The sequence below is a fragment of the Lepisma saccharinum genome, chromosome 14 (genome assembly GCF_977018435.1).
Source record: "Lepisma saccharinum chromosome 14, izLepSacc3.1, whole genome shotgun sequence".
In the NCBI taxonomy this organism is placed as follows: Eukaryota; Metazoa; Arthropoda; class Insecta; order Zygentoma; family Lepismatidae; genus Lepisma; species Lepisma saccharinum.
The window spans coordinates 72,797,066-72,823,320 of NC_139242.1; the positions used below are offsets into that span (position 1 = coordinate 72,797,066).

The 26,255-nt window shown below is 37.1% G+C and overlaps 1 protein-coding gene across 2 annotated transcripts in view; it reads right to left on the reverse strand.

Annotated features, from left to right (window-relative positions):
* Positions 1–2,148: 2,148 nt before the first annotated feature.
* Positions 2,149–26,255, reverse strand: part of LOC145999021 (receptor-type guanylate cyclase Gyc76C-like) — a 507,155-nt gene continuing 483,048 nt past the window's right edge. For both annotated transcript variants that reach the window (XM_083135910.1, XM_083135911.1), the window contains exons 10-19: positions 24,797–25,057; positions 22,001–22,072; positions 19,535–19,700; positions 18,594–18,743; positions 16,905–17,103; positions 14,125–14,265; positions 12,221–12,344; positions 9,183–9,281; positions 6,845–6,989; positions 2,149–3,273 (exon numbers count right to left, since the gene is read on the reverse strand). In XM_083135910.1, coding sequence (XP_082992036.1) covers positions 2,183–3,273; positions 6,845–6,989; positions 9,183–9,281; positions 12,221–12,344; positions 14,125–14,265; positions 16,905–17,103; positions 18,594–18,743; positions 19,535–19,700; positions 22,001–22,072; positions 24,797–25,057 — 2,448 coding nt within the window. In that variant the 3' untranslated portion in view covers positions 2,149–2,182. The remainder of the gene's footprint in view (positions 3,274–6,844; positions 6,990–9,182; positions 9,282–12,220; positions 12,345–14,124; positions 14,266–16,904; positions 17,104–18,593; positions 18,744–19,534; positions 19,701–22,000; positions 22,073–24,796; positions 25,058–26,255) is intronic.

The window sequence follows — 26,255 nt, forward strand, 5'->3', positions numbered from 1 at the left end:
GCTCTAGTACAGCCAACAGCAAATATAATAATAGACAAAATGTTCAGTTTTCATACTTTCATTCTACATCCTGTGTTGTTTTAAGGAATGGAATACTGTTAAAGTGAATCACATGTCCTCTGCTTGTTGGCATTTTTATTTCCATCTATGATCATCACATTGTGGAAAACAGACTGACTGACTGCAAGTGGCATGGACAATTCACCTACTATTTATTTTGCCATTAGTGTACCGGCTGAGATATCAATGTTTTACGAGGATAGGTTGGAGGATGGCTAAGTTTGTTTTACGTATACACACTGCTCAGATAGGGTGACAGGCCCGTAGCTAGAATTGATCTCTAGGGGGGGGGGGGCTCACGGGTTATCAGGGGGGGCTTTGTAAACCAAGTCTATTTTTCAAAAGGTTAAAAGTATTAAATGAAGATGTGTGTGTGTGTGTGTGTGTGTGTGTGTGTGTGTGTGTGTGGTGGGGGGTGTCATTAACTTATCTAAAATTTATGAATATCATACAGATACTACATTTTTCAACATCTTTTAAACCATCTCTTGGAGTGTTAGTTGATTGAAACTGATATCATCCCTTACAATAGAGGTTCCCAAACTTTTTCGTTTCACGGCGCCCCTAGTGTTTCAAGATTTTTTCGCGGCACCCTGGTCAGAACGTAAGCCTATCTAGCACTTGCAACGCCCAATTAGTGTGGTTAGGTTGCTTGCCTTAGTTAAAAGAATTTATACACAGTTCTCAAATTCAGAAACATTTTACATGTAAAAAGTACTAAATGAGCAAATATTTGGAACAATATAATCATTTCAGTGAAAATAATGTAACATTTCGCGGAAACCCTAAAACCCAGCCACGTCGCACCAGGGTGCAGCGGTGCACACTTTGGGGACCACTGCACACTCAATACTACAGATGATACAGACATGTATATCACACACAAAAGAACGCACAATATTCAATCACATTGCCTACAGTACATTTCATGCCCGGCCGAAGCAATGACACTCCCCTTCGTTCCCAAATCTTGAGAGCTGTTGACCTTTGATGCAGATGCGAAGGGAATTTGCATGATGACATCAAAGTCACAGATTTCTGTCTAAACGGGAGGTCGCAACAGGGACAGTGAAGGTACAGATAAAGAAGACCCCTTATGAAAGAACTTACAAAGTCTAGAAGAAAATATTTGCAGCTACTTAAGACTTCTGCTCATAAACAAGATGAGCGAATGTAATAGCTGCTGTTCATGTTCTGTGTATTTATCTTTAAAATTGTGAGCTGTCCACATTCTCAATCTTCACTGGAAACAAATTACACAAAATAGTTTTACCCAATGTCAATGGGGGCTGATGGCAGTGCCAGGGAGGACTGAGCCCCCCCCTGGCCCCTGCTTGGCCCCTGTAGGGTGAACTCGACTTTTACTTTAAAGAGGAGTCCAAACTACTGTGTAATGTGATTCCACCAGGGATGAAACCAGGGTTGTTAAAGATCCAGGAATTGTAAATAAATGCAATTACAGTCAGGGAGACAAAGTCAGCAAGCGTAAATGGGTTTTGGGTTGTAAAGAACCTTATTTTGTAAAAAAGTATTTCAATTCAGTTCCGAAACCTTTTTTTCCAGACCAATTTAAATATGGTACAAGTTCGGTATTGAAATGACACTATATCCAACTTGGACCAAATTTAATAAAAGGTTTTGGTCATGTTATGGAACCCAATAGAACCCATTACAATTTATGGGTTCTGGACATTTTACAATCCTGGATAAAACTCAGGACCACCTGACAACTGGCAGATGGACAGGAATGTTTAAACATGCAGAATAAATGTAGAGGACATCATAGGAGTAACAATTATACTGTAAACATAATTAATTTGATTTAGATATCTTTTATGAAAACCTACATACTTTCCTTTCAAAATATGTCAAACAATGCTAACACATCAACAACATTTACCTTTCCTTTTGCGTAACTCAACTTTTTCAATGCTTTTTGTCTATATTTTTATATTTACAAAATAAATTTTGAGACACTTGGCACCTTGTTATTATTTTTTTTTTTTAGAAAAAAAAATACTTTCACAGCCATACAAAAATGTCTGCCTTGCAGTTTCATTCCCTGAATGATACGCTTCTTTAGATTCATTCTTTTTTTTTACAACAGAATGAAAAACGTACATCAAACAATGCTTTCTTTCTCTGTTTGAAGGTCAGAGTAACCAACATTTTTCCGCAAGGAGGCATTGCTTGTTCTCAAGCCATTCCCATTAAACAAACCAACAAGCCAGCTCTTCAATGAAGTCTTGGCTGACTTTTTGGATGAATTGCTTGCCACTTCATCTAGAGAATGCCACCGTTTAGGATGGCCCTTCTCATCCTGTTCCTCTTTGTTATGACTATTTGGAACACAAGTGTCTATATTGTTACACAGAAGTGGTGTTGCGACGTCACCCTTTAGGCTGTTCCTCTGTTTCACATCGCCATTCGGAAACGTCACGCGCATGTCCAAGAATTTAGCACCATTAGCACAGTTTTCTAGCGACCTCGCATCCCTTTTTGGTAACAAATGTGGAAGGTACACGTGTTTGTTTTTGAGGTCTGGAGGAAACAGATCTAAAGACTTAGATTCACGAATTGCACTACTACTAACACCACTGTCTTTATGTTTTCGTTCTTCTGGCACACAACAAAGTTTCTGACTCCCCATGGGACATGGGTCAACTGCGTCCTTGGAGGCTTCAGCAGGCTTCTCAGCTGCTACAGCATAATTGGTCCAATGGAATGCTCTTCGCTTCAGCGGGCTCGTCTCCGAATCCCACATTGCTGACGGAACAGGTGTTCCGGGGCTCTCGGTGCTCTCTTGACTTCTCAGTACAGCCGCTGCTGACTGACGCCGGCTCCCAGCTCCGCAAATCGAGGCCTGTCTGGACTCGCTGTTCAGCTTAGGACTTCTTCGTCCGCGGTTGTCCACACCCGGACGGCAAAATAAAGGTGGTGATTCGCTAGCATCCACCTCTCTCTTCTGTACTGCACCCTCGGTAGCCTGCATTAGCCAGTAAGTCTTAACGTCTCCCTTGCCTTTCATGTGGACTAAGCCTCGTGCTTCCATGACGTAGCCTCCAATTTTCTCCACAGCTTCCTTGCACTGAGGACTAAGGTGGATCTTCAAAGGTTCACCATTTGATTCCATTCTGCTTGCAGTGTTCACTGTGTCACCAAACAAACAGTACCGTGGCATTGTAAGTCCAACCACTCCAGCTACTACAGGTCCTGTAAAAGTAAAAGTTGCATTATTGTACTTTTACTGCATTTTGCATTTTTCTTATAGCAGCTTGGTGGCTGAGCATTTTTAACCCTTGCATTACCAAGCGGGGTATTCTGACTACCCCAGGTTGATTCTTCCCTATAATATTTTTTTCTAAAGAGCTACATACTTGTGGTTTCATGACTTTGTCCTAAAATGATTGAAATTGTATTCACAGTCGTGACTGACTCAATTTTTTTGTTTTTATAGTTATTGTTGACGGGATATGTTGGTGGGGTTGTGAAACTAACCCATTTGGTATGAAATGTCTTATCTTCTTATTTGTCAAAAATAAAGGTTTTTACGAAATATGTATCTCATTCATCTTCGTTATTTAATTTTTCCATTGTTGAGTTTTACCATACATCCATTTTTTAGCTCAAATAACATATATTGTTCTCTATTGTGTCAGGTTAGTATTGTTGAGTTGAATTAGAGCATGCATACATGGCAATGCTGCACTAGTGACTCCATACGGTGTTTATGTTCAGTTTAAATACTTTTAATAATTTGAAAAACTGTATTTCAATACTAAATAAAGATATTCATTGAAAATAACAGAATCTAAACACAAATATTACACTAAATCACAAAATTGTATTGGGGTAGTCAAAATACCCCGCTTGGTAAAATAAAGGTGCCGAAAAGCTTGGCAACGGGAGGGTTAATGGTTGACTTTGAATCTTGCTACTGAAATATCCAGGCTTGAGTCTCTTGTGGGTGCCCCTTCATCAATTCTATCCAATAATTACTCATCAAAAGTGTCAGAGCGACATAAAATAACAAAGATAGAAATACAAACACTGCTTGAAGTGGAGAGGATGGGGAGGGATGGTATTCTCCCCCACTTATTGGTTAACCATGATAACAGGTGTGGATCCCCACCCAACTGGGAACTACCACGGTTTTGGATATACAGGGTTAGTCAAAAGTAATAACGAGACGTGTGGACGGAGGAAAATTACATGTTGCAAGTGGGCATTGGTGCAGAAACTGCATTGAATGGGGGTGCAGCCATCTTGGATTCCACTATATTGGATATCACACAATATTTTCAAATGGAAAGGGGTATGTATGACATCAGTTTAGGCTAGAATCATCCCAAAAATGACAATCCGAACTCATTTTGGACCTATCGCCATTCGTAGAAGAGATAGGGTATGCTACGTTTGACTGCAAAAATTGAGATTTGTCTGATAGGACACCCCATCTCTTCCCCAAATGGCGATAGGTCCAAAATGAGTTCGGATTGTCGTTTGTGGGACGATTCTAGCCTAAACTGATGTGTCATACATACACCTTTCCATTTGAAAATATTGTGTGATATCCAATATGGCAGAATCAAAGATGGCTGCCATGATGGCTACACCCCCATTCAATGCAGTTTCCGCACCAATACCCAGTTGCAACACGTGATTTTCGTCCCTCCACGCATCTCGTTATTACTGGCCTGTCCTGATACTTTTGACTAACCCTGTATGTTATCATGCATAATATTTTTGAAGGCTCAAATCTTCTGCCTTTTATCACAAAGTTTAACAGGCTCGAGAATACTTTTTTGAAGTTTTATTTAGACCAACTTTATGTTCGTGACACAACTAATCTGAACTGGGCCTACAGTTTAAATTTGGATCCGATCCATTGTGAAATATGCTTTAAAAGGGGATTGAATCTGATACCCTTTGAGAGAGGTTTTTGTTTCTTTATTTATTCACTTTACTCGTCATATTTGATTGTGCGGTTTACCGTGGTAATGGGAGGAATTATGATAACGACATATACAATAATAACCATCTAATAACATAGACCCTTATTTTTGTGAAACAATCTCTAGAAAATTGAAGTCACCTTGGTTCCTGTTCACAGTACTACAAACCAGCATAAGCCTCACCGCCTTGTAATCAAAAGTTCCAGGTTCATTACACAGTGGAGGTATATAGTTGTTCGGATCCCACTTTAAACTGTAGATCCAGTCACGATTAGCCTATCTGTGCACAGAGTGAACAAAACAAAAAACTCATACGAACTGAAGCTAGTGCAGGTTATAATCGATTCTTAAAATTCACCCCTCCCAACCGTAACTTCTGGTTCTGCCACTGCATGATTGGTGATTAGATGAAATTGGTGAAGGGGAACTCCCAACGAAACATCCATACCCATGCCAGAACTCAACCCTGGAACTACTGGTGGTGAGATCGTGAGCCGAGCACTCAATGTGCTAAAACTGACATTGTAGAAACAAACATGTATATACAGGGCGTCCACATGAAACCTCCCTGGTTTCAAATTACAATTGTGTGGAAAATATTCAACATAGAGCCTTGCAGTTTGTGGCATCATGTAAAGCAACTCAATTTTTTTTTTGTTAGGTGCTGATTAATTGGCAACGATGATGACAGCCCAAGAGAAAGCACAATACATGGTGCCATATGCGGAAACGAAATTGCCAATTTCAGTTCAAAGACAGTTCAGATGTTTGTTTGAATGAGATCCAGTACATGTAAAGACAATTAAGGCTCCGTATGACACGTTCTTAGCCACTTCATCCCCCTGACATGCTAGTGCGGCTAGACATTTTGAGGGTAATGAAATGAGAACATGTAGATGTTCACTAAATTATATTTTTAAAAAATGCAATGCTCTATGTCAAATAGTTTCCTCACAATTGTAATTTGAAATTAAGGGGGTTTCATGTGGACACCCTGTATAATGAAGTGGAAAACTATTATGATACAGATCCACAATGTTGCAGAGAGGAACAAAAGTGACCTGAACTAAACCAGGGCTTCCATTAGCCAAATGCTTAGAGCCTCTTGCCTTTTATGTGAGTGGTCCCAGGTTCGATTCCTGGTGGGAGCTCCAAAAATTTTTATGTTCATCCAGCATCATGAGGACAATTGAGGAGTTACTTGAAGAGAAGAAAGAGCAGGTTCCAGTCTCAAAAGCCAGAAAACAGTGGCAATGGGTCTTGATGTGCTGACCACATGTCATCCATTGAAAAAGTGGCTTGGAAGGCCCTGGCCCCCCAGACGGCTATTGGATCATGGAGTTTGCTTCATATGCTAAACTTCATCAGCCCACGATTTTGATTTTATTGATTTGGTGTTTTAAGTCCACTTGATGCACAGTAAGGCTAATCGAGACTGGACCTACAGTTTAAAGTGGGATCCGAACCACTATGTGCCTCTAGCAGGTATCGAACCTGGGACCCCTTGATTACAAGGTGACAACGTTACCATTGCGCCATTGGGGAGGCCCTCATCAGCCCATGAGGAGGCATGGCCAGTGAAGCAGCTTTTAATTGGGTGAGACATTGTCAGAGCATCAACTCCCAATTCTTTCATTTGTTACTTGTTACTTTTCTACACCAAATCCACCAATAACTCCCCACTTGCTCTCATGAAACCGATTATATTTAGCTCCTCTATATTTATCATAGACTTTCTAAACATATGAACATTAGTAGCTCCAAATGAGGGAATTAAATTTCCACTACAATTATCAATGAGTAGCGTCAATTTCTCTGAAACTTATTACCTGTGTGCATGCCAATTCTCAGTTTGAGGGTGTCGTGAGGCCTGTGAGCTATCTTGTAAGTCTTGACGTTTTCCAAAAGCTCCAGGGACATCGAAGCAATCTCTCCTGCATGACGGTCACCATTTCTGATTGGCAGTCCAGAAACCTAGAAAATAAAAAGTTATTAATAACTTTATATTTGGCATGGCACATCTATTTTCTACTTTAGATTAATCTCAATGAAAAGAATGAATAATGATCTGATGAAATAGATAGGGACAATAAAGACTAATTTTGTCATGGGTTAGAAACCAGGACTACTGATCAGGTCATGTAGATTTGCAACAGGAGTATAATTAACCCATTAGTTGCTCTAATATATCATAATTATTAGGGATGGGACAGATTAATCAGTACTCTATTGTATCAGCCAACCAGTGTATTGGTAAAATATACCGATAATTTTACCAATCCAATATATCTATAAATATCTTATAATTGAGTGCAAAATTCTGCTCTATTGTTATAATTTTTATGGATAATCTCCATGTGCTACTCTTTAAAAAAGTAAATGTCTAAATATACAACTTCTTTTGCATTGCAGTCATCTGATAACGTACATTTATTAAGGTGGTCAATGAACCATTCAGGTTCTTCACTATTTGGATTTATTTTATATAAGATTGGTTGAATATTGGTTATTGGTATGAGTAAATTTTATATCGGTACTTTATCGATATTGACGAAAATTTCATATCGGACCTTCCTTAATTATAATACAAGGAAAACATTTGAGCTTACCATGCACAAGGAGTGGGAATAAGGCCAAGGGGGAGACCAAGATGTTGGTGGAAAAGCAGATAGCGTAGAGTGTTAGGAGAAGAGGACAAGATTGGAACACCATGGAAAGAGAGGAGTGGTGGAAAACCAGGAAAAAATGGAGAGGCTTGACTTCTATGCCGACCCAGCCAGAGGCAGGAAACGGCAAAGGATGATGATGACACTTGAAAATGTAAAAAATGGCTGTTGATACAGTTACATTTGTCATAAATAGTAACCCCTGTTCGCTACTCTTTTAAAAAGTAACAAAATTTCAGTTACTATTACTCATACCTTACAAACACTTAATATGCTACACAGAACAATGCTTATCTCATAAACATGTTAACAATACAACATCCTAAGAATAAATGAAATGTAAAATAATCCCTTACAACAATTAAAAATAAAGTATTTGTTTACATAGAATATATAATTTTCCTGCTTTGAAATATGAGTACAACAAGCTTGTGTAAACTTTCTATATTAAATTAATGTCCACTCGAGAATGGACTCATATTATATCGACTAGAATGCTACAGCAAGAGCTTTTCACTCGAGCACCCAATAGTTTGCATGGATGATGCTAGATAGCATACGGAATCGCGAGCCCCTTGTTTCCCATGCACCATGACATCACGTGTGAATGACACTCGACCAAGCAAATTGAGGGGAAAACACTCGAAGACAAAGCCTAGTGGTACACATACAACTGTCATTTAAATAAAAAGAGCTTTACTGCCAAGATATAAATATGTCTATAGGTTTGTTTTACAACTGTTTCAACAGGATTCCCACTCTCATTTCGGCAAAACAAACGACTTTTCCAGATTTTCCAGGCAATTTTAAAATAAATTATCAGACCATTTTGTGGTGCTTCAGTATATAAACTCCAATTGCTATTCATACTTGGGAAAAGAGAGACGCGGTAGTATATAAATACGGAGAAACTAGTACTCACTTTTATCCGCGAAGCTGTTTTTTCTTCTTTTTCGATTAATTTCAGTGGCCACTACCCACACGCTCATAGACACCAAAATCAAGGAAACGCATGCCATAATGCACTTCCCGCACAAGCTAAACATCGATAGCGGGCAAGCGCACCACACTTGGATTCCCCTACTACAACAGTTATCGCCCGGAAATAGCAGACGACACAAACCCAGACACACAGTTAACAACAGCGCACCTAGCGGCAGCCAGAGAACTACGAACAAAAGATGCATGCCAAGCAACAGTACAGCAAGTTCCAGCGAGGATGGTGGCAGTGGCCACTGAAATTAATCGAAAAAGAAGAAAAAACAGCTTCGCGGATAAAAGTGAGTACTAGTTTCTCCGTATTTCTCCAATTGCTATTCGAGAGAATAAAGTTAATTAAATAATGTACAAATTAAATGAACAAAAGTAAGCCATAAAAACATTTTTATATAGAAAAACCTGGCTAGTTAAAGAAAACCCATTACTGTCCCCTGAGAAACTGTCCAACACGCACATTTTGAGGTTATAATGAGACAGTAACTCGATAGAGAATAGTACTTACCACCATGTAAGCATCTCCAATTGTTTCCACTTTGTACACATCATAGCCCTTGATAATTCGATCAAACAGTGTGTAGAGGTCATTCAAGAAGTTAACCACCTGTAAGGAAAAGGAATATAAGCAAACAGTGAGAAGCAATTGTTCTAGTTGTGCTCTTTTATGTTTTTTTCAAAATAAAGTCATCTCAAACTGATTGATTGCATGGACACTCACAAACATCCATGCCCAGGCTAGAATTCGAACCTGGGACCCCTGGTGTCATAGCGTGATGTGCTAACCACTCTGCCATGCTCAAACCAAAGTAAGACTATTTATCAGTATGTGAACTTTGGGCTGTGCTATTCATATACAATGAAGTTAGAGCAATTTAGTGAAAGTAATAATGATAGTCAAAATTTATGTTATCAGGGACAGAATCCATCCTTGTGCTATTCATCACCTTTATACTAGAATCTGTATATTTAACATCAAAAGTTTCATTACATATTTAGTTTGAAAACGATTCTGACAAAGAAATAACATTCCAACTTCTTAGCATGTGTACAGCTGTCTGCCCACATGATGATTTCACAATAAAGGAAATTGAAGGTCAGGTTCATTTCGAAGATCTTAGGGGTAGCAGGGAATGGAAACATTTTCAATTTCTTCTAGCTGCTAATTATTGCATTGTTCCATGATGACTCATTTTGAGGTACAGAGGTAGATAGGCCTCATAACAGGTGTTAAATGTACAGTCATACTGTAATTGTAATATGGGAGCTCTGAAATTTCCGTGTTGACCCAGCATCGTGAGGGCAAATGTAAAAGAATTAATGGGCTTCAGTCGCAGTCCAAGGCCAGGAAACATTGGCGATGGGGCTTTATGTGTTCACTATGTGCCTGTCACCCAATGAAAAAGCCACTCAGCAGGACCTGGCCCTAAGAAGACTGTTGTGCAGTGGAGATTAGTATTTTTTCTTTTTAATTCTCTCTTATCAGCCAAGATAAAAAGGTTGGAGGAGAAACTTGTTGAAGTGAGTCTTCGCGTATGCTGATATTGAAAAACCAATGACTCTGCCCAGGGTATGAGGCTCAAGTAGTGATTCAAAAGGCAATTTGTTGTTTGAAGTCCACTTTACACTCAGATAGGCTAATTGAGATTGGAGCTACAGCTCTTATGTGCTTCCACCGGGGACTGCTGGATTACAAGGCAAAAGTACAAGTCACTACAATGTTGGGGTAGCCCACAAGGGCATTTTGAAGAGAAAATCATGTGTGCTTGGTAGAACTTCAAGGGAATTGTCCATGGCATATGGCTGGGCTGGTAATGGAAATCTGTATGCTGACCAAGTACACAATGTTCTTCACCAATGTTACCTAGCTATGGTGAAGTGAAAGAGGGTCCTTATGTAATTCAACCCCATGTCATGTAGTAGTCTGCAAAAAAAAAAAAAAAAAAAAAAAACAGGACTTGCCTCAAAATCATACTACACCTGGACTGTAGCCAGATATTTTGCTAACCGATCTTCACCTGTTTAACTGCATAGCAGTGGCGGCCAGCAGCTACTATGATGGGCAGTGTCAATGTATTAATAATAATAAAAAAGCCACTCTGCAATGCACCCTCCTTGTGGTTGTGGTTGCGTCACTGGGCAAGATGTTTAACTTTTAATTTATCCTCATTTTGTAACGTGGAAAACAATGTGTGTAATAAGTAATAACACACTAATCCGATTCATCTTCACTCACTAACCTATCTTTATACACTACAGGACACTTCCCTAAAAACACAACAATTACAAGAGGAAGGGAAAAAAAATCCTCTCACCTTCTCCTCCCCCATGATTCCAACTGGATGTCAAAAATATCTCAGACATTTGTTGTAAAGAAATTGTCAAAATGTCAAAGGAAACTCGCATCACCATAGGATTTTTTTACTTTCTTCAAACATAGAAGTCTGGATGGCTCTTTAGGCAGAAAATTAGGCAGAAAAGTAGATAGTACCTTTCTCACAAATTACTTCCAAACGGGTCTTACAAATCAGTCATATTTAGTGACTTATCTCTAAAGGTGGCAACAATGTCCCTCGTCATGCCAAGTGAAAACGGGCTCAGCTGGTGTCTTATGACGAGCATGGCTAACCCTCTCACCACCTTGTTTCCTGCTGAGACTTCTTCAACCCTCTCCACATGTATCAACTTGGTTAGGCCAGCCCTTGGACAGCTCTGTTAGGCTAGCTCTTGGATGCCTCGGTTAGGCCAGCTCTTGGAGGCCTCGGTTAGGCCAGCTCTTGGATGCCTCGGTTAGGCCAGCTCTTGGACGCCTCGGTTAGGCCAGCTCTTGGATGGCTTGGTTAGGCCAGTTCTTGGACGCCTCGGTTAGGCCAGCTCTTGGACGGCTCGGTTAGGCCAGCTCTTGGATGGCTTGGTTAGGCCAGCTCTTGGATGGCTTGGTTAGGCCAGCTCTTGGAATGCTCAGTTAGGCCGGCTCTTGGATGGCTCGGACCATTGCCTCACAATGGTACGAAACAGCTGGCTATGTGATGTGGAGGTTGGGGCGGTTGTCAGCTTGACCCAAGTCTTTCTACCTTGAGCATGACCGATTGCGAGATTCGAATTTCCTTGTCTGTAAATTATAAAGGTATTAATTTAACAATACTTTGGCGAGATATGCGTTTCTCCTGAAGGTAGTGCCATGGCACGGAGGCTCTGCCCTTTGCTGCATAGTGTACTTCGTGAGGAATAAACATTTCAATTCCTTGGAGGATGTGACATTTGACATCACAGGAATTTTTATTTGCAGCCACCTGATATTGCCAATGGCTTGGTGAACACTTGCTGAATCTCGGAGAACGACCATAGACTCAGTATATGCTTCACAGACTAGCAATCTCATGACCAAGGTGCAGATCTCACATCGTGTGCTCCCATTTCAATTGTGCAACATTTTACGTAACTTCACTTCTGTCAGGGATCTTTTATTGAGTAGTCAGTCAACCATACAAAGAAGAACAATCCTTACAATCTAGAAGGTTTTAGATGCATGTCTAAATTCCTTACCTGAAGAGGGGTGCTTTCAGCAGACATAGCTGTAAAACCAACAATGTCGCTGAAATAAATGGTGACTAAATCAAAGGACTCAGGTTCAACACCTATACCCCTTGTTAAACAAGATGCCACCGGCCTGGAAAGTAAAGGATTTTTCAATTATTCCACATTGAAATGAAAGACTAAATTCTAAATTTTTAATATTAGATTCGCAATACTTTTATGGATAATGATCAACATGAATGATAACTAGAGACCTGCATATTTTTTTTTGACGAAAACACAAAATGTGAAATAATACATTGTAATGTTAATTTTTCATGTTTCTGAAAGGTGCAATTTCCTACCCTGTTTTAACACGAAATGATGCAAAATGAACTGCAAAATGCGAAATAGACTCTTAAACACGAAATTTACAGTTTATATACCGAAGTCTGAAGTATCCTGTGAGTTATGCAATTCACAGAAAATTGATTAATTCTGCTGTAAATATTTGAGAAGCAAAAATGGACCCCTTTATACAGGACTAAACTTAATATTCTGGTAACAACAAAAAGTAAAGTAAACTGCTCCCCCTGTGCTTTGCACTATGCCATGAAGGCGAGGCGTATAGGGGTGGGGTGTGGTTAGAGCCCCACACTTTCTTGATCTCGGCCGAGGTGGGGGTGATGTGATCAGCACCATGCCCCTCGCTGCCTTTACACCCCCCCCCCCACCCAGAGTTTCTTCCAGGTACCCACTTTATACGATGCTGGGTGGATGCCGGAACCTCTTCAACAGGTTGAAAAAAGTCCCGGTTCTCCCCCGCCGGAACCAAAATGTCATTTTATATACAGCTTTTTCCCCACTATAACAGTGAAATTTTATTTTATTTACCGCTTTTGAACTCGAAATTGACTCTGTTTCTGTACTGAAATTTTGCTTTTTTAATTACCAAAAATACATGCCTCTAATGATAACTGTACAATATTTATCAGATATTTTTACACATATCTTTTAAACTAAGTAGAAAAAGATGAATTGCATGTTGTGGAGCTGTCTTTACCATTTAACATGGTACTAATCATAACATGTCATATCCATATTCTGAAGAATAAAGCTATTGACATTTTAATTATGTCATTAATTTCGCAAATATATGTGAACATAAAATGAATTAAACAGCTCCCAAAGCTATGAATTTGAGTTACCAAATAAGTATCACCATCATTTCAATAACTTGTGAATGTAGTTCAGATTTGCAATTAAGAACCAACATAGAAACTTAAGGATATAAGAAACCAACATAGAAACTTAAGGATATAAGAAACTTATAAAATCATTGTTTTAATGTAATAATGAAGAAATAATCTTTACAAAATAGGAAGTTGTTTTCATAAGAGCATTACCCATTTTGAAGTAGTACATGGCATACCATACTGACTTAGCATATGCACCAGATATTGTTGTACAAAATTATATATTTCATTTTCTTGTAGATTCATAAATAGATTAGTCAAGATAATTAACATGTTATGATCTGATTAGACTTTTGTTATTTAGCATTGCTTTTCTGCTACTTTTGACTAATTCAATAATGAGGATGAGTGATGATATGAAATTGATGAATGCACACTTGCAAATAACACCCATACGACCCAGGCCAGGATTTGAACCCGTGACCTCTGGTGTTGAAGCACACTATGGTAATCAATGTGCCATAGAGGTTGGCTTAACATGTCATGAAATTAGTACTTTATGAACACTTCTCCCCACAAAATATAATACTCTTGTATTTTATTGATTACTGATGAGTCACTAAATAATTGATTGTTACTATCAATTTCTTTCCCTCTCACTGCAAGGCAGACAGACAGATCGATCAAAGTATGGATATTCCATTATACAGAATGAAGAGTATGTTGCATTTAACGTACCTTGGTAGCATTCGATGTAAGAGATCTTCTGTCTTCTGCTTCTCTTCATACAAAAGACGAGTCCTCTCATTGACTAGATCTTCCAGGTTGTTGGCATACTTCTCCATCATCCCCATCATTTGGTCCATGATATTTCGATGCCTTAAGAGAAAGATAATGGTTAAAAGTTAACATTTTAAAATGCAGTATAGCATCATCTGCTGTAAATAACATTATACAGTGTGCTTTAAAAGTCCTACAGGATTCTAAGAAGCTTTAACTTTAAAGCAATACATTGATTACAACGAAATATTGTGTTTTAACACATATGAAACTTTAAAATGTTGTTCTGCCCACACTGTTGAATGACGTGTGTGCAGGTGATCATGTGATTCCAAGATGGTGTTGATGCAGAAAAAAGCTCATTGCATGTTATTGCTTGCCAGGTTAAAATCTTGTGTTTTGGTGTGGAGAAGGTTCCAAACAATGTTTGGAGAAACACCTCCAGTGGAGACAAGTATCCAGATATGGTACGGAAAGTTTGAGGCTACGGGAAGTGTAGCAGATTTGCCACATAGTGGGAGGCCAAGAACAAGCGATGATGTGGTGGATGCAATGCAGGAGAGCATGAAACAGAGTCCAATGAAATCTCTTAAACAAAGATCCTTTGAACTGGGAGTGGCGAGGTCTACATTGTACAGTATCTTACACAAGAAAGTGAAAGCCAGGCCCTATAAGTTAAGATTTGGGCACGATCTGATAAAAGAGGACTGACACGAGGAAGGAATTTTGTGAATTAATGTTAACCCGATTAAATGGTGATGCCCTTCAGTCTCTCATTCTTTTTTCCTGATGAGGCCACGTTCCATGTTTCTGGAAAAATGAATAGACGTAATTGCCGAATTTGGGGGGTTGAGAATCTACACGACTACGACACACATAAGCATGATAGCCCCAAGGTCAATGTCTGGTGTGCCGTTTCCATTGGTCCATTCTTCTTCAAGGAGGACACAGTGAACAGTGTCAACTACCTGAACATGTTTTGTCTTGGAACTTCAGAAGTTAGGCATCATCAATGAGGTCCATTTCCAGCATGATGGTGCCACCACACTTTGCCCTTGAAGTTCACGAGTTCCTTGATGGTCAATTTAGGGAAAGATGAATTGGTCGCAGAGGACTCACACCTTGGCCTGCAAGGGCACCAGACTCTACACCTTACGATTACTGGCTGTGGGGACATGTCAAGACACAGGTGTATGCACAAAAACTGACAGATCTAGACCTGAAGTTCAAGATGTGATTCAAAACATTCTGCACAAGCTCCATCAAACTCAATTCTCAGATTCAAACAAACATTGCAAGTGTGTTTGGATGTGAATGGTGCCCAGTTGGATATTTGGCAATGAACCAAACCACATCAAACATTAATTTTAAAGTTTCCTCTGTGTAACAAACAATATTTCGTTGTAATAAACCTATTATTTTCAAAGTTATAGGTTTTTAGAATCCTGCAGGACTTTTAAAACACACTATATATAATTGAAATATATGTAGTATAGAAAACTACATTCAATGCAGGCATTTATAGTCCAAAAATGCAGTTGTGGAAAAGAATATATGTGAAAAACAAAATGCTATACAAATAAAAAAATAAATAAACATCCTGGTTTTGCAACACATATTATTGAAACATGAACCACAAAATCTCTTTTGAAAATGTCAAAGAACTGTTACTGCCTAAAGTAAAATTAAAGATGTCAAAGAAGTAATACATATTCTACTAGAAACTCAAAGACGGAATAATTAACAGCAATTATGTTACTTAAACTCACATGAGCATTAAAAAGAATCTCCTCAATCTCATGCCTGAAACTGTTCCACCCATATGTAATGAAAGTCCATTAAAAAAGAATTAAATTTGAATTTTAAATGTTAAAAGTTTAAATGTACATCTGAAATATTAGGTATTGAAGCATTTCAGGAACTGACCTGGCTGACCTATACCAAGAGAATCTCTTGAACATTATTATTATTTAGCATTATGGGGAAGGCAAAACAGAGAGGATAACAATAAGATGATGATATGGACATATGAGGACACTGGTGAAGGAAAGATTACCAAAGAAGATATCTGAAAAGATTGATTGGTTTGGTGTTTTAAGTCCATTTTATGCACAGCAAGGCTAATCATGACTGGGCATACAGTTTAAAGTGGGATCCAAACCACTATGTGCCTCCACCAGATATCGAACCTGGGACCCCTTGATTGCAAGGTCAGACATGAAAATGTTATCTGAATATCTCTCAATTTAAAGAATTTGGAAAGTACACAATACAGGAAAGATATATTTTCTTCTGCTTATTTAACAAGTTCGATGAATGTTGCTCACATTCAATACCTGACCAATGTATCTTCCAAATACAAAGATTTAAGCTCAAACCCTGTAAACTTAGGCTAGATACTGTGTTCACAAAATAAATTACTTACATGTTCCCTAATCCCACACTAACTACCAAATTGTAGAACAAGTGATGACATGAAAGTGCTCTAAGTTTGGTTTTCAAATCTCTAAAAATGTGGTCAAGTTTGTATTGGAAACATTAAAAATAGATATGGACAAAATATGGAAATCTATATATCATTAATGACAATCCTTCAAACAACATGTATATTCACGTTTTACACCTCAAAATTTATGCACATCACATGGTCTACATCTCAGATTCTACTATGAAAATCATCCTCCTGGTATACCACAATTACTTACACATTAAAATCAAATGCTTTAAATGTCACTTACATCCCTTCCCTCATTTTCTTCAATCGGTTCCGAATTGTCTGAAAGTCGGGTCGTTGTTCTGGGTTCTCACTCCAACAGTCTTTGATGCAGGAAATAACGTACTCTGGACAACCGTTTTCAGAAAGTCTCAGAACATCATGATCTGGACGGAATGGACTTTGGCCTTCTGCAGGATACTGCTTGATTAGCTCAATAATTTCTGGAAAGAACAATTTAATATAGGACAATTTAGAAAATAAAGAATGTAACAAAATATAAATTTGTATGGTTCTCATATAACAGCCAAAAAAATATCTGAATCAGATTTCCAAGATTAGATAGTGGAATTTATGAATATGATTAAGACTGAACGTGTAGTGTGATATGATGAAGAATAAGATTGTTGGGCTTGTATCTGCAGAAGCCAATACAAGCATAATTTAGATTCTTTTGTTTTCTTAAAATGGAACAAATTGAAAGTGCCATACTTCAAGTTAACACTCTATGTGTACATTGAGTGACTGACACACATTCTCTATTTGTAAAGGATCTGTCTTGAAATTCAGCCTGGCCATGGGCATTCCTTTGTGAATGTCTATTCATTACTTAAAAAATCAGGGTTAAAAAATAAAACAATTGCTATGATAAAAATTAATTTGCATTTTACACTGAACATTTACAAATAATTCCTTACACATCTTACAAAATGGGTGAATGACTTTTGGACACTGTGTCAAAAACTCACAATTAACATAAACGTAAAAGACTAGTGATGACCTTGAAATGCAACATTAAGCATTCATCTAGAGTGATCTTATTAAACAAACAAAAAAAAAAAGAAGTAAATTAATGTCAGCACTTTTAAAGCTTAAGAGGAGAAAACACCACCTTTTTGACATCTAGAGTTAAATGATTACCCTAGAGATATCTAAGTAACAATACATCACTTTCAATGGACTTTAAATCAAAGGTCTGTACAGGCTTTTAGATTTGTTTTGAAGTAGTCAGTTGCACCTCCATGCATTTGTCTTGTTACATTCTAAATAGCACAGGAATATGGCCCACCTGCTACCCTCTTGCCTGTTATGTGTATGGCACACGAGAAGGCGTGTGAGTGTGTTTAAATAATGTGCACATATGACCTTGAAAAATGATGTTTTAAATTTAGTACAAATGACATTGGGCCATGATGTGCTATAAAATAAATTTTACATAATTTGTATTAAACTTTTAATAAGTGTTTTCAAATGACAAATTAAAATGATTTGTGGCTCATAACAGTTTACATATTAGTTAATGCTTAAAATTTCACTGTAATCTTATGTTCCTTTAGATATTTTCAAAAATTGAAATTGGAAAATCTAGAAAATCCACCAGTTGACATTTTTTAAAATCCACTTCTCCATTAAAAAAAAATACTTCCATCTAAAAATACTATCTTTCCACATTAAGACCTCTTGTGCAGACATGTCACTATGCTTCAAAGTGAAGATAAAAATAGGTGAACCACTCAGATGTGCACTCACATCACATCAACTATCACTATGAAATGTACAAAATTTGTTTGAGCTACTGAATGCAATAAAAACCTTTGAGCATAGCACATAACATGACACTCATAACAGGCACACAAAAAACACCACCAGTCAATGATGGAAACTTTCAGGAATGATAATATGTATTTGAAAATTTAATTTACACAAAACCTACCTTTTGGTTCATAGCCGCATGCACCAAATGGTCCCCGCCTTCCAATGATTTCATACAAAATTATGGCAAAGGCATAAACATCCCCCTTTTGACTGCCTCTGACGGGTGCATTGGAGTCCCTTAACAGTTCAGGAGCCTTCCAATATAGACCTGTTCAAAGAAAACACTGTGTATGAGACATACTTGCAAAAATGATTGTTATATTGCACTCATCCACTTGACAAAAAGTTCCAAAATTTCATAATAATACCCGTAATACCTCATTCAATATCAAATTAAAAGTAGGGATGAAATGATGTGAATTTTTTGTAAATATCAATATAAAATTTACCATTACTAATAACAAATATTCTCCCAATCTAAAGTAATTACCAATCTAATATAAAATTACAAATGTTCCATGAAGAACATGCATGGATCACTGACATTCTTAATTAATGTGTAACAAGATGTCAGCAGCAGAAATAGAGGCCGTATACTTAGATAATTGCTCTGCGAAAAAGAGGATTCATCAATTATAAACGTACATTCATAAAAAATATTAATAACCCAATGGCAGAATTTTGCACTAAATTGCGAGCTATTTATAGAAACAATAAATAGGCAAAAGTACTGACAATTGTGGTGACACATCTAAATGTGGATACTGATAGATTAGAGTTTAACCTATCACTTCTCAAATAGAAACACTGTCACTGATAAATATTTATCTATTCTCTATCGAAAAATAGCAGTTAGCTCTCGGAAGTATATCTGGATCTGACCTGCTGATATCCAGAGAGAATCTATTCATCACTTGCCACCAGCAAAGCTTCTGATCAAGATTGTTAAAGGGTAAATGATACAAAATTATAATATTCTCATAGTCTCAGGTTTAGTACGTCCACAACATGCACTTCCATTGCACAAATCTGTTACAAAAATCTATAAACACTACTCACTGCTGTAATACTGGTGGTCGCCTATGCTGTCACTCTCTGCCCCTTGCCTCAGTTCATGCAACCCAAAATCCGTGACTTGCAACACCCATCGACTTGTAACAACACAGTTTGATGATTTGAGATTTCCATGGCACATCAGAACAGAACTATGAATATACAACATTCCCTGAAAGAAGAGAGCAACTACATCACAGATTGTACCACTAATTGTAACAAGCATTTTTTAAAATGGAAATTGTATGAAACAAATAATAATAATAATAATAATAATAATAATAATAATAATAAAAAAATTATTTATTTCCGTAGACCCATATCCATGGGTGTGGAAAACGTCATACAATACTAAATATTACAAATGGAATAAGATTACAATAAAAAGAACAAAATGCAAACACAAAAATACAAATAAATCATATGGGTTAAACATAAACAGTTATAAGTGTTACATACTAAACTTGTAAAACAGATAATCCAAATATAGGAGACATACAATATCAACAGAATTTAAATGCTTCAATTTACTAATCCAGTTTAACTATTGAAATTCATTGAGATTATATAGAGGTATATCTGTTAAATACTGTTTGATTGATTTCAGTTTCTTGTGAGTTTCTGTAATTTCTTTGATGTATGTGGAAAGTTTGTTATGGTATTTTATTCCTGCAACATGAGGTGATTTGTCTGAGAGAACAAGTCTGTGTGCTTGCATGTGGAAGTTCTCTTTTTGACGTGTGTTGTGCTGATGGACGGTCAAATTCTTATCTAATTTATGGTGTTTTAGTACATATTCAATTACTTTGTAAATATATAGGGAATATATGGTCATAATTTTATTTTCTCTAAATAATTCTCTACATGAGTTTCTAATTGGTATTTTGAACATATACCGTATTGCTCTTTTCTGTAGAGTATGCAATCTTTGAGTGTATTCCTGTGCAGCTCCTCCCCATGCTATTATGCAATATTCTAGGTATGGATATACAAGTCCATAGTATAGATTTGTGTTTATTTCAGACACATTATATTGTGTTAGGAGTTTTAGGAGATATAAGTTTTTCCCTACTTTTTTGCATACATGGTCAATATGATATGTCCATCTTAATTTGTCATCAATAACTAAACCTAAAAATGTAACTGGATTTTCATAATTGATTTGATTACAATCTATTTGTAAGTTTATATTATCAAAATTGGGTTTATTTCCAGGATTGAAAGCCATATACATTGTTTTTTGTAGTTTACATTCAAGTTATATGAATTTAAGTGCTGAGTTATTATATTTACTGATATGTAGGTTTGTCTTTCTAATTGTTCTTGTGTATTTGCACTGCATGTTATGGTTGTGTCATCTGCGTATGTTAAAATATTTGTATTGTCTGGAGCGGGTAAGTCGTTGGTATATAGTATGAACAGTCTCTGCTGTGCCCATAATTATGGTTAATGATGGAAAAATGTGACTAAAATTATCAAAGTGTCTCAATGAACAAGCATGTGATTCTCAGTTCGTCAGTTTCTTTCAAATTTTTATGCACAGATATGTTAACCAGGACTGGATCTGCAATTTAATGTGTGACCCATAACACTCCACAGGGAAATGGATCCAGAACTCTTTGATTTAACACATGACATTAACACTTTGCCACCAGTGAAACCCCAAGCAAGCAATTGTCTTTTCAATGGATTGGACATGTAAAAACAATTCACTGCTCTTTCTCTGTGTTGATTAGCACACTCGTATTTTTTTTTATGTTTATGTTTTACGTCAAAAACATGTTAAAATGCTTGTAACAACTGTACAATATAAGAGGAATAACTCTTGATTTTTATTAAGGTAGAATATGATTATATGATTTATTATTTTTCTAATAGTTAGTGTTCTATTTAGAATCCATGCATGATTTTTTTAAAAGGAAACTTGGACCAAGTAAGAGCATTAATATCTATTCAACACACCTTAGACAAGACCTTAGGCACAGCCTATTCATGTAAAGAATGCAAAATGCTCATGTCATTAGTTAGTATAAAATTGCAAAAGATATTAACCCTGCATATCTGGAAGTCAACTTAACTTTTGTACACTTCTATTCACATAAAGTGTCACATTCTATAAGGTTAGACAATTGAAGAATGTGCCACTTTATCTGGACAGGAGTGTACACTTTAAAATACTAAGTATATTACTTAACCTTTACAAAATAACTTTCAAACTAAAGCACAATGGTTGAAAAAATATGATAAAGATGACCATAAAGATTATTGAAGACAAGATGACCACTTTCATCTTGTGTTAGAAAAATACAGGCTACTTAGTCTAAAGACACAAAACACATTAAAATAATTTACTGCACATCTCATTTGTGTCTTCAGACCTCATAGTGTGGGATCAATGAACTAGTAATTCAGACTCACTCACTCTCTCACATATCCATATGCAAATATAACAAACAATGAAATAATACATACCTTTATAAGGTCATGAATTAACGATGCAACAAACATGCTATCTAATTTTATATCTTCATTTTCAATAATATCCTGAAAATATACAAAGAAACATCAACTTACATTAACTAATATATTTTTAAAAAATATACTTGGCTTACTTTAATAAAATGCATACAATAATGGACCCTCATACAAATATACAGTGATTCAGGAGATTGTGTGTTGGGAAGTTGTTAAATTCAGACTTGATTGTAAAGTAATATTTGTTCTCTTTTGCAAAGGCAAAGGACAAAAATTCAATCATGTCAGTGGTACTTGACAGCCACTCAATAATAAAAATAGCTGAATAAAAGTGTTTACAGAAAGTATGATATAACAACAGGTTCAATAATCCATGTAAATTGAAGGTACCGATTTCAGAATGATCACCCATTGTCTAAGAATTAGTGATGAAAACTAATGCAAGTAGTATGTCAGATATGCTTCTTAAGGTTGACAAAATGGACTTCAATATTTTTCTCATGTGTCCAGAAATGTTAACCCCTTCCATGTGTTCGGAGTAATATTACGCCCTTGGTCACTATAGCTTATTCTGTGTTGGGCGTAATATTATGCCTGCGACATCTCTGACTGAAGTAACCTGTGTTGAATGGAATAATACGTTTTTTGTTGGTGAAACATATGTTTTGCTATTGAAGTAACAACGACCTTTTATTTATTTAGTCACGAATTTCAGTGCCGAAAAAAGAAGAATAAAAAGAAGTAGTAGTAGTTCAGAGGAAAGTAAACTGTTTTTGTGGTATGCTGAGTGCAAATGTGAATTCGTTTGTGTGTTGCGTTTAGTAAGTTGCTTTATGTACATTTTTTTCGTGTTGAGTTATTTGAACTGTTGGTGGGTGATTTATTGTTGGTTTTGGTGTGTAAAATGGCAAAGAGGAAATGTGCCAAGTGTCAAGAAAAGTGTTCAAGTTCAGATTGTTTTTCCTAAGTTCGAGTTTCTAGTACCTAACAATGGTGGCAATTGGGGGGGGGGGGGGGGCAGTTGCCACTTTTGCCGCCACACTATGCTAAATTTTTTCTTCAAAGGGAAATATACTGTCTTTGCACCCCCCAATTTTGGCACTTTGTCTACCCCGGTTTTGGAACCCAATCTCCGCCACTGGTATCTAATAGTATTGTCAAACAGGATTGCGAATTTTTTTCCCCCTCATCCCTATTGAAGATATTGCAATGAAACTTGGCGGACACATTACGTATAGACCATAGTATTTTTCAAGGTAGATTATAATCGGATACCTATATCCAGGGCCGGTCCAGAGGGCCCCAAAGTTACCAAAAGGGATTTTTCGGAGGGAAATTTCCGGAATTATCCCCGATTTCCCTTTCCTCATACTTGATGTACACACGTGTGTGGTACCATTTGAAAGCCTGTTTTATTCTGAAGAGAAAGACGCATGAACCATGATACTCGGATGAATTGTGCTGAAGCAGTAGCTACTTAAAAATATTACTACGCAAACTCAGAAAAAAAATACACAGAGCGGGAAAGCATTTTGTCAGAAAATTACACAGGGAAGGGGTTCTATTCTATGGTCTTTGTTGGAAGTATAACCAAAGTAACCCACAGACCATGTCTGAATTAAAAGGACACAGTCGGAAAGACCAGGGATGTATCAATATTGTATTTTTGCTCATACCAATAAAGTGTACTGATATAAAATATACTGTTACCGGGGTCCATTAATATGCAATATGCAACCAATCCACCATAAAATTGCAAATTTTCTGTTAATGAACCTGAAATGTTCATTCACATCCTCAGTGCATTTAACAAGGTGAATTCAGTGGGTTTTGTGTTTACAAAAGAAAAACTGTGTATTTAGACATCTCCTTTACAAAACCAGAATATATGTATCGAACCTCTATATTGATTGAGTTGGTGCATTAAGTCCACTTTATGTACAGTAAGGCAAATCGGGACTGGATCTACAGTTTAAAGTGGGATCCGAACCACTGTGTGCCTCCACTGGGAATCGAACCCGGGACCCCTTGATTCCAAAGCTACGATGCTACAACTGCACCATAGGGGGTTGTACCACTATGTTAACACACAGACTAATAAAATGGCACAATTTTGCACTAAATTACAGACGTGGTGCAAAGCACAGGGGAGCACTTTACTTTTACTTTACATTTCATCTGATTCAAAGAATTGTCATCAGATAATTTCCAAGGAATGTTTTGTCAGAAGTTGTCGATTTTGTCAACCTCTACAGAGGGCCAATCAGTAAGACAAATGTTCATTTAGTGCCTACTGTTTCTGGCAGAAGGCAGAATATCGACATAAGGTATAAGCTATGCATTGTTATAGAGTGGAGCCACACCTATTGTAAAAATTAAATGTAAATTATTTACTCCCAATTATAGCCTTTTTTTATGCGGCGTTTGTATTTATCAATCTGTCACTGCAATGAATGACCTAAACAAGATGCCACTTGCTTGTTACATACTACAAACTGTACAGAAGACTGGAGTGTGTGTGATCAGATTGATCCATACACACCAAACACACCCCTATCATCCCTTCTTCCTCAATAGCCCCTTATTATTTTCACAATGGCCCAATTTATGGCTATTTAGGTCTAAATTTATGCTTACACCACCTAAATACGAACTTACAGCCCCATATGTGAAATTCTGGGTAAATCCCTCGATTTGAACATTTCTTTCATTTCTACACACTTGGTCAGGATTACCAGTCTCCACGCTTGACTGGTAAACCATACAGTGTAATAATAATGAACTCTAACTTACATACAAACTTCCTTTGGCACAGTAATCAGTAACTATAAGTATTCTTGTAGCCTCCACACAGGCTCCAATAAAGGAATTGACATTATCATGTCGCAAATCCCTAAGTAACCGCATTTCCTTCATTATATCCCTAGATATGTCCTTCTTCTTGCTAAACTTCAGTTCTTTTATTCGCACCATCACTCCTCTGTGCTGTCCTGTTGCTGCAAACACCTGGAGAGCAGTTCGAGATTCGTAAGATGCTGCACTCACAAGACTAAGCTGCAAAGGATTAAAACATACAATGAAACATGATAGAAAAATGTGAAGAAATATACGCTAAGAATATATAAGAACATATCATTTCTTATCTGTCAAGCAGGCAGGATTTTTTCCTCATTTTGATTACAAATTTGAAATATCCTAGAGTGACTATTGTAGCCAGAGATATGAAACTCTGTAATGTCATAACATTCTTGAGTTGGTGTTTTAAGTCCACTTTATGCACAGTATGGCTAATCAGAACTGGACCTATAGTTTAAAGTGGGATCCGAACCACTATGTTCCTCCACCGGGTATCGAGGTGACGGGTACAAGGTGACGATGATACGACTGCACCATCGGGGAGGCCCCTTAACATCATAGAAGAAAGTTTGTGAATTCTCTAATTGAAAAATAGGGAATTTTGTCATTTGTTACATATAAAGAATTTAGTGATTACAACTCTTCACTGCGTGGTAGTTACTTATGAATATAAAGTTCATTACTCACATTAGAAATTAGAAGCACTGAATGATATAAGATGCATACTGAATATAAATAACACAGGTGACATCTGAGGTAGCAAATGCTTCTATTTTTTACAATTAGAGAAACAAACATAAAAGTGATATCTAAAAAAAAAAAATTTTCTATTTTTGAAATATCATCAATATCTATAGCTCATCTAATTCTTTTTAAAATTAATAATTTGCATGTAAAAACCATCCAACTAGTCCCTTTACCTTCCCAAGTTACTAGGTTTCTTGAACCAACCTCTAACCTAATCCTTTTTAACACTTTGTGATGCAGCATAATGATTAGTGCCTAAATAAAATAAGAACCTGAAGAAGGGGGCAGTTGTACCCCGAAACGTTGTTTGCAAAACCTCATATTCACTCATGTAAGTAAGTCTATTTTATACTAATTTAGTACTGATTATACCAGGCTGTCCCAGAAGTCCTGCACCATACATGGTCGAAAATGAAACACAAAATATTAGAAACAAGGACAGACGTTATTCAGCAAAGTACAGGCCTCCATGTTCAATTACCTTCACCCACCTCTGCGACAACAGTTCAATCTGATGGCGATACCAGGTGGCAGGTTTAGAATTGAAAAGATCAGGACAGGCAAAATTTACCTCACCATATGAATTGAAGTGCCGACCACACAGGAAATTGGAGAGTGAGCGAAACAAACCGTAATCCGATGTGCAACA